Here is a 14,008-nt window from a genome sequence, read left to right on the forward strand (position 1 = left end):
AAGATTGACAGCACAAATTATTGTTAACTGCCCACAGGCTATGTTATTGTGTTTCTAGAGAGAAGTCTGTGTCTACCCTCCTTCATTCAGACATGACTAGGTCATTCTGAGAGTTGTGGGTCTGCAGGGTCTCAGTGATGGGATATTTAAGATCAAGGCAATAACACAAGCTTTTAAAAATAAAAATGATAAGGGCCGATGATCTTATTCCCAAGGATGAGTGAAGTTTTGCAGGTAGGCTAACAAGATGGTATTCCTCTGCCTTCCAGGGTAAAACTCTTCCTGGGCATTGGAATTTTTACCTGAGAAATCTAACTCGTTTGTAGCATTGCCTTTTATCAAAGGCTTTAGGGAGCTGGGGGCGAATGGAGATTAAAAAGAATGTATTGTGTAAAGTCTGGCCTGGCCTTAGATGTGGTATATTGAAAGTTGCACGTTAATACTTTCACTCTTTAATATGCATTCTTGTATAGAAAGGGAACAACGCCTTTTTCTTTTTTTTTTTTACTGCTCCTGTCAGTGTTGTCAGTTCTGAACACGGCTTGTTTCACGATGGGACGGTGTAACACCCAAGGGAATAGTGGCTGACCAGGGCAGTGCACGCACACTAACAGTATCCTGGAGCCAAACACCTCCCTGACATGACTCCATTGAAGCCAGAGATGTATTTGGCCTACGATGTTTAACATGGCTGCTTGAGCACAGAAGTTAATGAGGCTGCCAGGTGCAGAAAGAATTGCCTAGAGGGGTATGTCTGCACTTGGAGCTGGGAGTGTGATTCCCAGCTCAAGGAAATATACTCACTACTAGCTCTCATCCAGCTAGAGAACTAAAAATAGAATGACTCTCCAGCAGAATGGATGGCAGGACGGGTTAGCCACACTGAATACGTACCCATCCAAGGCCATAGGCATGTACTCGGGGCAGCTAGCCCATCCTCCAGTCTGTGCTGTCATAGTGCAATCAGACCTAGTACAAGTAGGTCTCCTTGAGCTGAGAAACACACCTCCACCTCCAAGTACAGATATATCCTATGGGTTCTAATCATTGACTTTTCATAAGTCATCCTTGTTCTGCATGTGCAGAAAAGTATAACTAGGTTCAAAAAAGAATTAGATAGGCTCAAGGAGGATAGGTCCATCAAAGGCTACTAGCCAAGATGGTCAGGGCTGCAACCCCATGCTCTGGGTGTCCCTAAACTTCTGACTGTCAATACCTGGAACTGGACAACAGGAGACGGATCACTCGATGATTGTCCTGTTCCGTTCATTCCCTCTGAAGCATCTGGCACTGGCCTCTGTCAGACGACAGGATACTGAACTGGATAGCCATTGGGCTGACTCAATACGGCTATTCTTATGTTCTTATGTAAAAGTGAGACAGCATAAGCTTAATAGAGCTGAGGAAGATTAGTCTGATTTGTTATCCACATTAGAAGATTGCTTTTTGACCTGTTCCACTTGGTCTTTGACTTCTTGATGTGGAATATCCGTCTAGCAAACAGAGGGACCAGTCAACCACCCAGGAAATCAGATCTGGGAAAGTAACTGTCACTTAGCACAGAAGCTTAGTGCTAATGACACTAAAAAATTGGTAATACAGGATGCACTCTGTCAGTTACACCAATCATCTGATGGTCCAAAACCTACTCTACATTACGGGCTCATCTTCAGCTCTTGGGTTACAAGTTTCAGCACAGTTCCTAGGATCTTTTTTCCAAACTTAACACCTGCCAAATATTTGCAGTGTGGATGTCATTTCTGGTGCAGCAACTGGCTTACGTTTATTTATAAAATACAGAAGTGTGTTCAAGTTGATTCAAGGAGTCAAACTGGAATTTACGTGGCCTGAAGAAGCCAACGTGGGATAGAAGCAAATGCTACACTTAATAATAAACCACCAGGGCAAGCCAAGCAAGTAAATAATCTCTGAAACTGCTCATGGGGGTCTTACATCACACAGATCTTCTTTGTATTCCCTTTTATTCTGCACATTTTTGATGCCTGTGCAAATACACTGTTTGCAGAGGTGCCTCTCCATTCAGAAATCAGATTGTGCAAAACAGAATTTATAATGTGAAACGCAGGAGAAACTGTGACAAAAACCTTAAGCCTGATAAACTCCAGGCATTTGGCAAAAGCAAGATCTTCTCCAAGATAACACAGTCGGCTGGTGCAAGACAAATGACCACAGAAATGTACAATACCGGGCAGTGTTTAAAATCTCTGCCAGTTTTCTTTGCCAGGTTAATGGCTGGCATCTTTGCCAGGTTAGTAAGTGATTTGTTATACATTTAGAAAGTGAATTTACAAGGAAGGGAGGGGGAAAAGGCAACAACAGCTGTGCTCACAAAACCATAATTAATGGTCTGTCATTGTTTCCATTGTAAACCCCTATTCTCAAGGTACTTGTAAATGAAATGTTCCAAACTCATATTTGATGTAGAGAATCGCACCCCAGAGATGAATGGGTATTTTTCACAATAGAAGACAAAACCAAAATCCTTTCAAACCAAGACAGGTTTTTGGGGACTTGCTGTACTCTATTGGGTGAACCTATGCATTTAGATACGCTACATCTGAATATCTTTTGGCCCAGATACTCAATGGTATTTAGGAATCTAACTCTTAAATTAGGTGCCTAAATACCTTTGCAGATCTGGGCCTTTGTGCCTCCTCTCCCATTCCTACAACCTTCAATGAAAAAGAAGAGGTTTAATGTAATATTTAGACGTTCACTTATCTCCAGAAGCAAAGAAAATCACAATTAAATGTATGATTGAAAACCCATGCTGTTCATTATCCATTAACTCTGATCGTTGTCCTCTGTTTTCGCAAGGATCTGAGAAGACTGAGCTATCTCCTATGCCATAGGTCAAATTCAATGGGTTTAGTGAAATCCATGGCGTTGCAGCCCTTACAATAGGGTCTGAATTTACACTCAGGTGTGCAGCAATACCCAAGTACCACGAGAATTAAGACAATACTGTTAGCACAACTTGCTTTCATTTGCTTTTGTGGGTTCAAGTCAGATCCTTAAGGTTACTTTAAAATCGTTTTCTGAGGCTGAATTTTTGTTTTGATGTTGGGTTTTTGCACCTCAGGCTAAGATCTCAGAAGCTAGAACAGTTGGGTCTTGTTAGTACTGGGATGGGACAACACTAAGGACTGGCCAGGATCAGTGCTGCACGTAGCGTTGGGCATTAAGAAGTTAGGGTGACCAGATAACAAGTGTTGAAAATGGGGACAGAGGTTGGGGGGTAATAGGTGCCTATATAAAGAAAAGCCCCTAATACTGGGACTGTCCCTATAAAATCAGGACATCTGGTCACCCTATAAGAAGGTGACGCTGTGGCCTTATCTGTGCTTGGGTATAGCCCTGATTCAGCACCCTGGCTTCCTGTTGTCTACATTTTAGAGTCAGCACCAGTGCACCTTCTCTAATTGCTGGCCACCAAATACTCTGTCAGGCTATAGGCAAGGCCTCCAACCTAGATCTATTCATTTTCCCTTACCTAAAATTCCCCATGGAGTTTCAACAGAAGAAGCTATTTGAATTTATGATTTCTTTCCTTTAAATAAAGTGCACTAAAAAATAATAATGCATGTTCTTACTCCCAAAACTCTGTGACAGGCGAAGTGAAGTTTGTAATGTTCAGTGACAGCCAGAGTGTTTTGTTCTTCCTGAGAGTGTCTTCCATGCAAGTAGGTGTGTTCCACTTCTGACCACAAAGTGACCAAGGTAGGACGCTCTGAAATGACTGGAACAGATAGTACACTCCCCAAGCCAGGATGACGATGTAGTATACATTCAGAAGGGACACAATCACTATGGAAGCATAACCAATTCCTAATACAAAATAAATAAATAAAACACATACATAATGGTCACTTATCGTTCCAACACTATGAAATCCCAGACATTTAAAGCTATTTTTTAATACTCTATGGATTTAAATCCTGGTGTATGATATACCACTATTGGAAACTCGATCCCATTAAACAGCACACGCAACTAAAGCATAACCATGCTACTGTCATTGATTGTCACTAGCACCAGTGGTTGCAGCGGTATTAATGAGATCCTTAGGCAGAAGGTTCAGTGTATGTGCAAAATAAAACGAGTGTTTAAAAATTCCAAAGCGAGTGAAGTGAAAGCCGTAATCTATGCACCCATTTCTCTTTTGCAAAGAAAGTATGCTATTTGTGCTTGTTATTGCTAATGAAATCAATGTTTAACTCTGCTATCAATACTTGACAATAAAAAATGTCCTTTGTTTGTTTTTAAACACAGGGTCATGGGCAGATAAGGCCACGTCCTCCACAACTTAAAATGGCAATCAGGGAGGTGATGGAATGCAGCTCTGGCAGAATTAAATACCAAAACTATTCTGTGGGTCTGACTCCTCTCACACCACCGTAATCTCATTGCCATTACTTCTGATTGATACCTTTGTGTCAGAGGAGAAACAGTCTCTCTATTTAAAGTAAGAAACAAAAGGTCTGCATACAGATCCTTCTTCTGATACCTTTTGAACACTAGTATTTAGAATCTTGAAGGGCTTTCTGAAGCTAATGTTCCATTTAGGAATGGGAGCAAGAAAACCTGTTTTCCCAACAAAGACTTACAATAGTTTGTAAAATAAATAAATTAATTAAATTAAATAAATAGGTTTATATGAAAGGTGCTTACTGACATACTGTATCAACACCTGGCAGAGCTGCCTTATATTGCACAATCTTAAGCCATATTGCAATGTGATTCTCCACAGCCAATAATTTTGTGCTGAGTGCAAATGGAAGTGTATTATCCCCCTATAGAGTGTATTATCTATTCTACAGTTCAGTCAGAACATTCACTTAGCCATATAATTAGAACCATAAATTTCCTTTTCCAGGGATATCAAGGTGATTTTTATTTAAACCAAGAGCATTCACTTCTCCCCCCATCCTATGGCCTAGTGAGAGGAGGGGGAGAAAAGAAAGGGGTGGAAATCAGGATAATTCCACTGACTTCGGTATAACAGCTGAGAATTTGGCCCATTGGATACGATCTTACTTACTTAGGTAGTTCCATTCATTTCAAGGAGTAAGATACTGCTTGGTATCAGTACGGGTGGCAGAATCAAGGCCTAAGTCAATTTAAGGTGCCCATTCCCACTTCAATTTTGAAAAGGAAAAGTAGTGCATCTCTATCCAGTGTAATCACTCATAATTAGTGGGGGTTAATTCTAATGAGTCAGTTCATTTCTTAGTGTCTCTCTGAAGCCAGTCGATGTGTGGGATGCAGTTAGGGGTTCTAAAGGATTTTGGTAACCTGCTTTTAATTTTATATTCCCATTACATTTCAGAGTGGCATTCGCACAATTCTTGTGAACGGCAAGTGTTTCTTCGTTTGTTGGCAAATGCCCTTTAATAATAATATGGAGCAACCAGAGTTGTTTTTCACAGCCTGATCTAATTATTGCAAAAGCTCTGTGCCTGAATCTTTCCACAGAAAGCCATTCAAATTCCCACTGTGCTTGTAATATAACTGTGATGCCAATGGCAAGGTTTTGCATGGCAAAAAGAGTTTGGTTTTCAGCCCAGGATAATATTTGGAAAGGCACTTTCGCAAAAGGATATGAGACTATGGAAAAGAGTCTGATCACTTAGTATTTCAAAGGAACATTACCTTCTCCAACTCTTGTCAACACAATGTGAAATGACCTCTCTCTTTCTCACAGGCTGCACGGCCTCTTGCTATGGGCCTATTTAGTGCACAACATCCTATTTCTTTCTTATTTATTGGCACTTCTGTCATTTAACAAGACGACAGCAACAAAAATTAATACTTTGATTTCTCCTTTATACTCTCAGACTTCTACCTTTCCAGGAACCAATATCATATAGTCAGCGACTACAACAAATAGCAGCGCTGATGGACAGGAAGGAAATATACTTGCCCCCTGTTTTTTAAGCAATAAACCACATCAAGGGTGTACCTTAGAGACCTGATCCAAAGACCACTGAAATCAATGTGAGTCCCTTTCTAGGATCAGACCCTAATATCTGAGGATTTAAGTGCAGCTTAAATGGTGCATATGCCTTGTGGTGGCCCTCTGCCCAGGGGTGAACTTCCCCCATAGTGTATTCAGTCTCAACTCAGCAAAGCACTTAAACACATTCACAGTGCTAAGCACCTGAGTAATCCCATCCTTATTTAGCAAGGCAGTTCAATTTATGCATAAACCCCACAGTAGCAATGTGTGGCACGTGTGTCAGGGCTTTGATGAACCGGGGCCTGGGTGTTATAAAAATGGGAGTCAAAGGCATTCTGCACTTTGCAGGACTGGTTGCCAAAATGGAAATTACCCGTTAATAACATTAATAACACCATCAGTGCATCTAGCACAGCTGTTTTGAAAAATTCCAACTAGCACTAACATGTCATTACATTCATGAACTATGTCTTGTGTCGTGATATGGCAGGAAAATAACTAACCAGTGAAAATAGGGCAGATCTTTTCCCAGCATGTAATTCCTCCTTCAGAGGTATACTGTCCTAGCGCCACCTCCAGGAAAAACACAGGAAGACCTCCCCCAAACAGGAAAATGAAATAAGGTATAAGAAATGCACCTGTACAGAAAACACAATGTACAAAAGAGATTAAGAGAATTCAAAATGAAGAATAATACACATGCTGCAGTAGATATATGTAACAAAGAAACAAATTTGATACCCTTGTGTACACACATAACAATTTTACTTTTCTGAGATTATTGCTCCTGTTCAAAGATTAAAAATAGAATGGTTACAAACCAAAGTGAAAGGTCATTTTCATTCCTTTTTAAAGAGAACATCTATAAAGATTATGAGGATTAGATATACTTTCATTTCATTTAAGCTAAAGCAGTATTTTTACTTTAAAACCCAAAAGAAGTGTTCAGTTCAAGTCTTGTCTTAGCTGCACCACTATAGATTTGGAGTAGCGCCATTAATTGGAGTTATTCTACATTTACACTGAGAATATTGATCCATATAATTAATGTATATATTTATTTTTAAGTTAAAAGTGAAGTTCAACTGTAATAATAGTAAAATTCAAGGTTGTTGGGTATTTTCATAACAGAGCTTGGACATTAACTATGAAATAATCAAGCAATTTCCCCTACAGCTTGGGAAAGAGAAAAGAGATTGTTATGGTTATTTCGATTTTAAATATGTGGGAGGCACTCCGATGCTACAGTATTGGAAGGATGGATGGTGGGACGAATGTATAGATGAATGAGAAGAAATTAGAGAGAGAGAAAAATACTCACCTCCGCCATTTTTATAGCAGAGATACGGAAACCGCCAGACATTGCCTAAACCAATAAATCCACCAGCCACGGACAGCAGAAAGTCAATCTTACTCGCCCACTTCTCCCGTTGAGGTGGCTTCCCCTCTGCCTCGTCCTCAGGGCGTGTCCCAGGGCTCTTGCCAGGGGAAGGTTTGAGGATGTCCTTGTGGAAATCTTTCAAACACTGAAGCTTCTCCTTTGTTGCCATGTTTCTGGTTTCTAAAGAGAAAAAAGTGGCATGAATTTATTAAACAGACATTATTGGGAGAACTCCAACCGTACAAAATTTGTTTAACCAGACTAAGTTCCCTTAAAGGTCACCTATTACTAACGCACATGTTTCCTTTAGTGACCAGGATACAGATAGGCCTCAAAAAGTACACAGAAGTCTCTACCTTTGCAGGACCTTGTCAGAATACGATGCAAATACTTCCTGTGCTTGATCCAACACTTAGAGGTGAAAGTAAGCCAATACGGTCCAGTATGGCGTACCAGTAAGAGCCAGTACACAGCCGGCCGTACCAGCAGGGCTGCTGACGGGGGGGCCAAAAGGGGCAGCTTCCCTGGGGCCCGACAATTTAAAAGGGCCCGGGGCTCCTGGTAGCAGCTGGAGCCCCTGGCCCTTTAAATCGCCACCAGAGCCCTGAGTTCCCGGCCAGTGCCAGTACCCGAGGGCTCCGGCGGTGATTTAAACGGCCCTGGGGCTCCCAGCTACCACTACCCCAGGGCTCCGGCGGTGATTTAAACGGCCCTGGGGCTCCCAGCTACCGCTACCCCAGGGCTCCGGCGGTGATTTAAAGGGCCCTGGGGCTCCCAGCTACTGCTACCCCAGGGCTCCGGCGGTGATTTAAAGGGCCCTGGGGCTCCCAGCTACCGCTACCCCAGGGCTCCGGCGGTGATTTAAAGGGCCCTGGGGCTCCCAGCTACCGCTACCCCAGGGCTCCGGCGGTGATTTAAAGGGCCCTGGGGCTCCCAGCTACCGCTACCCCAGGGCTCCGGCGGTGATTTAAAGGGCCCTGGGGCTCCCAGCTACCGCTACCCCAGGGCTCCGGCGGTGATTTAAAGGGCCCGGGGCTTCCAGCTACCGCTACCCCAGGGCTCCGGCGGTGATTTAAAGGGCCCTGGGGCTCCCAGCTACCGCTACCCCAGGGCTCCGGCGGTGATTTAAAGGGCCCTGGGGCTCCCAGCTACCGCTACCCCAGGGCTCCGGCGGTGATTTAAAGGGCCCTGGGGCTCCCAGCTACCGCTACCCCAGGGCTCCGGCGGTGATTTAAAGGGCCCTGGGGCTCCCAGCTACCGCTACCCCAGGGCTCCGGCGGTGATTTAAAGGGCCCTGGGGCTCCCAGCTACCGCTACCCCAGGGCTCCGGCGGTGATTTAAAGGGCCCCGGGGCTCCCAGCTACCGCTACCCCAGGGCTCCGGCGGTGATTTAAAGGGCCCCGGGGCTCCCAGCTACCGCTACCCCAGGGCTCCGGCGGTGATTTAAAGGGCCCCGGGGCTCCCAGCTACCGCTACCCCAGGGCTCCGGCGGTGATTTAAAGGGCCCCGGGGCTCCCAGCTACCGCTACCCCAGGGCTCCGGCGGTGATTTAAAGGGCCCCGGGGCTCCCAGCTACCGCTACCCCAGGGCTCCGGCGGTGATTTAAAGGGCCCCGGGGCTCCCAGCTACCGCTACCCCAGGGCTCCGGCGGTGATTTAAAGGGCCCCGGGGCTCCCAGCTACCGCTACCCCAGGGCTCCGGCGGTGATTTAAAGGGCCCCGGGGCTCCCAGCTACCGCTACCCCAGGGCTCCGGCGGTGATTTAAAGGGCCTGGGGCTCCCAGCTACCGCTACCCCAGGGCTCCGGCGGTGATTTAAAGGGCCCTGGGGCTTCCAGCTACCGCTACCCCAGGGCTCCGGCGGTGATTTAAAGGGCCTGGGGCTCCCAGCTACTGCTACCCCAGGGCTCCGGCAGTGATTTAAAGGGCCCTGGGGCTCCCAGCTACTGCTACCCCAGGGCTCCGGCAGTGATTTAAAGGGCCCGGGGCTCCCGACCGCCACTACTGCAACCATGCCAGCAAGTGGAGCCCCAGGCCCTTTAAATCGCCGCTGGAGCCCCAGGCAGTGCGGGCCAAGCAGCACTGAAGGGCTTGCTGGGGGAGTCTGGCCCCAGCCCCGCCCTTTCCACCCAAGGCCTCGCCCCTTCTAGGGGCCCAGACCCCCCGCCCCTTTTCTCAGGACCCCAGCCGCCCTGCATACTGGTAAATCCCTTAAGTTACTTTTACCCCTGCCAACACTCCACTGACTCAAAGACTCCACTGACATCACTGGGCATGGGATCAGGCCAACAAGCACTGAGGCTGCGTACATTGGCACTGGCACCTCACTGCTCTAAGAGGGTGTGATCTGCCAGATTTAGGAGGTGTAAAAGATGTGCAGTCCTTGTGTGCTGACTAGCTTCAGGCAGCGGGTGTATAGAGAACGCATGCTGCATCAGTAAGTGATGGTGCTGAGCCTCAGCACCCCCGGTGGCAGAGGTAGTTAACAGGCCCACTGCGGGCCAAATCCAGACTGCCATATGCTTTTGAATGGCCCACGAAATCTTTTTATTGTCCTTGTTGTTATTGCTGTGTGAAAAATGTTTCTCTGGAGTCTCGACCTTGACTATACCTTAATCAAGAAATTTGGACCTTGACAAAAAATAATTGACTACCCCTGCCCTAAGGGATTCTGCTTGCTACGGGGCAGAGTTTCTCAGGTTGCTGCTGCTCACTCGATGCATGCATCTCTGAATCCCCTTCACTCCTCTCAATGGGCAAGTCCAACCTAGACCAAATGAAATACATATTGCACTCTGATGTCTTCTGCGGGAGTGCACAGTACTCTCACATTTTTTATGTAACATCCATCGCTCTTTCCCACTGCCCTAATTCTTCCTAGAATCTTGTATCGTTAGCAGCCTGCCATACTCTGGCTCTGACTAAAGTATTGTGAGGGTTTATCCTTAACAAGCTGGAATGGGAAGCCATTTCTCCTAATCAGACCATAGGATCTGAAAGAACATCTTTAATTTATTCTATTTTCACAATGAAACTGCTTTCACTTGGCATCAGTAAAAGCAAATAAACTTTAATATTCAGTTAACTTCTTATATGTACCTATAAAATTACACATTTTCCTAGTGTGATGGTTTGTTAGTTAATTAAAAATCTGAGGGCATGACTGTCCCTGATGCAAAACCAAAAGCAAATTCTACCACAGGGGCCAGCTAATTTAATAGAGGGCAAATGATTAACTGCCATGTGAAAATAATAAAACGTGACATAATTTTACATACAAGTGCCTTTTTTATCCAGCAGTTCTTAACTAAACCAGTTTAGGAATAACAACATGGTTTTTGTTTTTGTTTTTTACAGCTAGATTATTTGAAACTATGCATTCATCAAAATGTGTTAGCAAGTAACTGGTAAACCCAAATTCAGACATTAGGTCAAATTTCTTCTGCATGCAACTCAAATTACCTCAGCTGACTCTGGCTTGTTACATTTAGACTGTGTTATGATGCTGAAAATAAATATTTTCATCAGACCCAAAAAACCCAGCAAATTTATGCCAGGCCACAGTCATTCCTTGCTTGGTACATGTTATAATGTGTGCACAGTAATAAAAATCATGCTTCAGATTATCCCATTTGATAGCTGTAAACCTAGTACTTGCTTGCTGCTTTCTGATCTGTAAACAGATTTAGAAGTTTGGGTTGACATTAGCTCTACAAGAAGTTTTTAATCGGAACATGATTCTGAGATTCATGCATCAGTGTACCTTTAGAGATGAAAACCTTTCCGTACACCATATATGTCTGAGCCAGTCAAACCTGGGCCAGTCACACCCCAGTGCCTTAAACATTTGAAAGGCCAGTGTTCTTATAAGATGGTCCTCTGCAACAACTCCCTACTGCTCTGACAGCTAAAAAAACAAACCATTTGTTTTAGCAGTACTAATCACTATGGTATTCTCTTGCATTAGGAGAAAGGTATGTTATTATATACATACTAGTGAACAGTAGGGGGAGCTTGGGGAAGGAGAAAGAGAATAACAAGATGCTGGATACTCATTAAGGCTAAGATTTAGTCATGGGTATTTTTAGTAAAAGTCATGGACAGATCACAGGCAATAAACAAAAATTCACAGCCCCATGACCTGTGCATGACTTGTACCATATACCCGACTAAATCTTGGGTGTTCTGGGGGGCTGCTGCTCTGGAGCGGGAGCTCTGGGGTGCCCGCTGGTGCTACGTTGGGGGGCTCTAAGGCACCTGCTGGTACTGGGGGGTGGGGGGGTTCTGGGGTGCCTATTGGTGCTGGGGGGGGGCTCCAGGGCACCTGGTGGTGCTCGAGGGTGGGCTCCGGGGTGCCTGCTGGTGCTGGGGCCTCTGGGGCACCCACTGGTGCTCAGCGGCACAGGGAAAGCCCAGGACTGCCACAGCCGCTGCTGGCAGGGCGGCTCCGGGTTCAGTTGCACCTGACAGCTGTAGAAGTCATGGAGGTCCTGAAAAGTCACGGAATCCATGATTTCCATGATATCCATGACAGATTCCCAGCCTTAATAATCATTGACCATAATGGTTTCTTTTTTTGTTTGTTTTTTGGGGGGGTAGGTTTTGTTTTTTGGTACCTTCCTCTGAAGCATCAGGTAGTGGCCACTTTTAGAGAAAAGATACCTGACTAAACAGATCAATGATCTGCAATGAGATAATGCTTCTGTTCCTCTATGGAACTCTTATTTTATTTCATTTTTAGTGAGTTTGCTAATCTAATCTAATCTAATCTTACTGGCTGTTGGTTTATTTCAACCAAAGTGCAAGTTAATTTCATTTAGAATTTGCAAACCTAACTGATTTTTTGCATGCTGCGTTCTATAAATTTTATCTATCTGTGAGATGGTTGACCGTCCTGTAGTTAGAGTTAATGGCTTACAGGCTAAGTGCTAATTGCTGTCTTTTGGGATTCTTATTTCGTAACACATGGCACTACATTTTCGAAAGGGCACTCTTATTTGGGGTGCTCTACTTGTCCACTCCTTTTGGGTGTCTCATTTTTGAAAATGTAAATCTTGAGATTTATTTTCTGATCCAAAATAACTTGGAATGTGATGATGGATCTTGGCTCTTCCGCTATCTTGCAGTGACAAGCTCTACACTCAGTTTTTAAGTCCATCAATAAGAATTTCACAGAGCGAAGACAGCAGGATTTGAAACTAATTATAAGGCCTTTATAGCATTTAACCAGCTGCACAGTGAGGCACAGTACATTGCTTACCTGATAGCTGTGCAATGCACAGCTCTGGATCTTTTATTTCCCTCATTGTAACATTTCATTTTTTGCTATGAACCTATTCATCTAGTGTTGGCAAGGTCTCTATTGTCCATTAAGATACAGTGTCTGTTTATGGCTGGCAGGCACGTACTGTCCATCAGTGCCATAGGAATTAACACTAAGCTGCTACTTGTGACTACAATTCTAGCCCGTGTCATATGTTACATTCAGGGACTGTGGGACTTTATCCCATTAGCTGCCAACTACTGGTGGCTACACAGCCACTCCCAGTTACAGGAAGTGCCAACAGAGTCTGTAAGGGAAGGGGCAGAGGCCATTCTGTTTGGCAAGGAAAAGCCAAGAAAGCTGAGTTTGTTTAGTGAAAGGCATTGTCTGTATCATTAATGGGGTTGGAGTTTCATTTCCTTCAGTTATGTTCCACTGGGTGAGGTTCTTAAGGGATAACAAACAAATAGCCTGATGGAGCTGCTGAAACAATACTTGCTCACTTCTCAGGTCAGAACAAGAGAATGATAGATTATTTTTTACAGAATCACATAGTGGGGCACTTTCTGAGATCCAAGTCCCTCTAATTCCCCCAAGGGAAAAACTGTAAGAAACTATTTATAAAACCGTGAAGTCCAACATGAGTGATTCAACTCCGAGGCACATGTCTGCCTTCCAGAAGACACATGTCTGCCTTCCAGAGCAGCTCCCTCTATGGAGCCTTGGCTATCTCCAGGAAGACTTGGCTTGATCTGCTAAAGTTTAGATGGATAAACAAAGAACCGCAGCCAAGCCTGCAGCCAAATATGTAGAACCTGGCTGGAAAAAAGGGGAAAAAATCCAACTTTTGCTGGGCTAATTCTGTTCTCATTTACACTGGTGTGAACTCAATTAACTCCATTGAAGCCAATGTAGTTAATCTGGATTTATGCTGGTATAATGTAGGAGAATATAATACAGTAGCTAAATGTGGCCCTTTGCATTTTTCTCTCTTTGGCTCCCAGCATAATCATTACATGCTCCACACACGCTACATAATTGGCCTAATAGCTCCTTTTTTTATCTGCAGCACAACTCCAGACTCCACATACATCAGCCCCACTCCCACCTGTCAGGCAGGTGCATGAAATGCCTCACTCAGAATATCTCACTGTCTGATTAACACAGACTCAGTTGCTGCTCTCCTACTACTGGTTAGCTCTTGGCCCTCAGCGGAGAACTCCAAAAGAGATCAGCCTTAGGCAGAGAATGCCCACAGCTAATGCCAGGTAGCTCAACACAGTACATCATCTCTGGTGTAGTTATATAACTGCTAACTCTGTCATTAGAATAATGATTCACTCTCCCACCCCACATAAAGGAAAACAATACAATATAGCAGGGGTT

General features: G+C 44.5%; 1 protein-coding gene across 5 annotated transcripts in view; it reads right to left on the reverse strand.

Annotated features, from left to right (window-relative positions):
- Window positions 1-14,008, reverse strand: part of SLC6A6 (solute carrier family 6 member 6) — a 78,207-nt gene that overhangs the window by 39,698 nt on the left and 24,501 nt on the right. For all 5 annotated transcript variants that reach the window (XM_074957616.1, XM_074957612.1, XM_074957614.1 and 2 more), the window contains 3 exons: window positions 7,302-7,541; window positions 6,484-6,618; window positions 3,615-3,849 (listed from right to left, as the gene is read on the reverse strand). In XM_074957616.1, the coding sequence (XP_074813717.1) occupies window positions 3,615-3,849; window positions 6,484-6,618; window positions 7,302-7,530 (599 nt within the window). In that variant the 5' untranslated portion in view covers window positions 7,531-7,541. The remainder of the gene's footprint in view (window positions 1-3,614; window positions 3,850-6,483; window positions 6,619-7,301; window positions 7,542-14,008) is intronic.

The sequence above is a fragment of the Natator depressus genome, chromosome 7 (assembly GCF_965152275.1).
Source record: "Natator depressus isolate rNatDep1 chromosome 7, rNatDep2.hap1, whole genome shotgun sequence".
Classification (NCBI taxonomy): Eukaryota; Metazoa; Chordata; order Testudines; family Cheloniidae; genus Natator; species Natator depressus.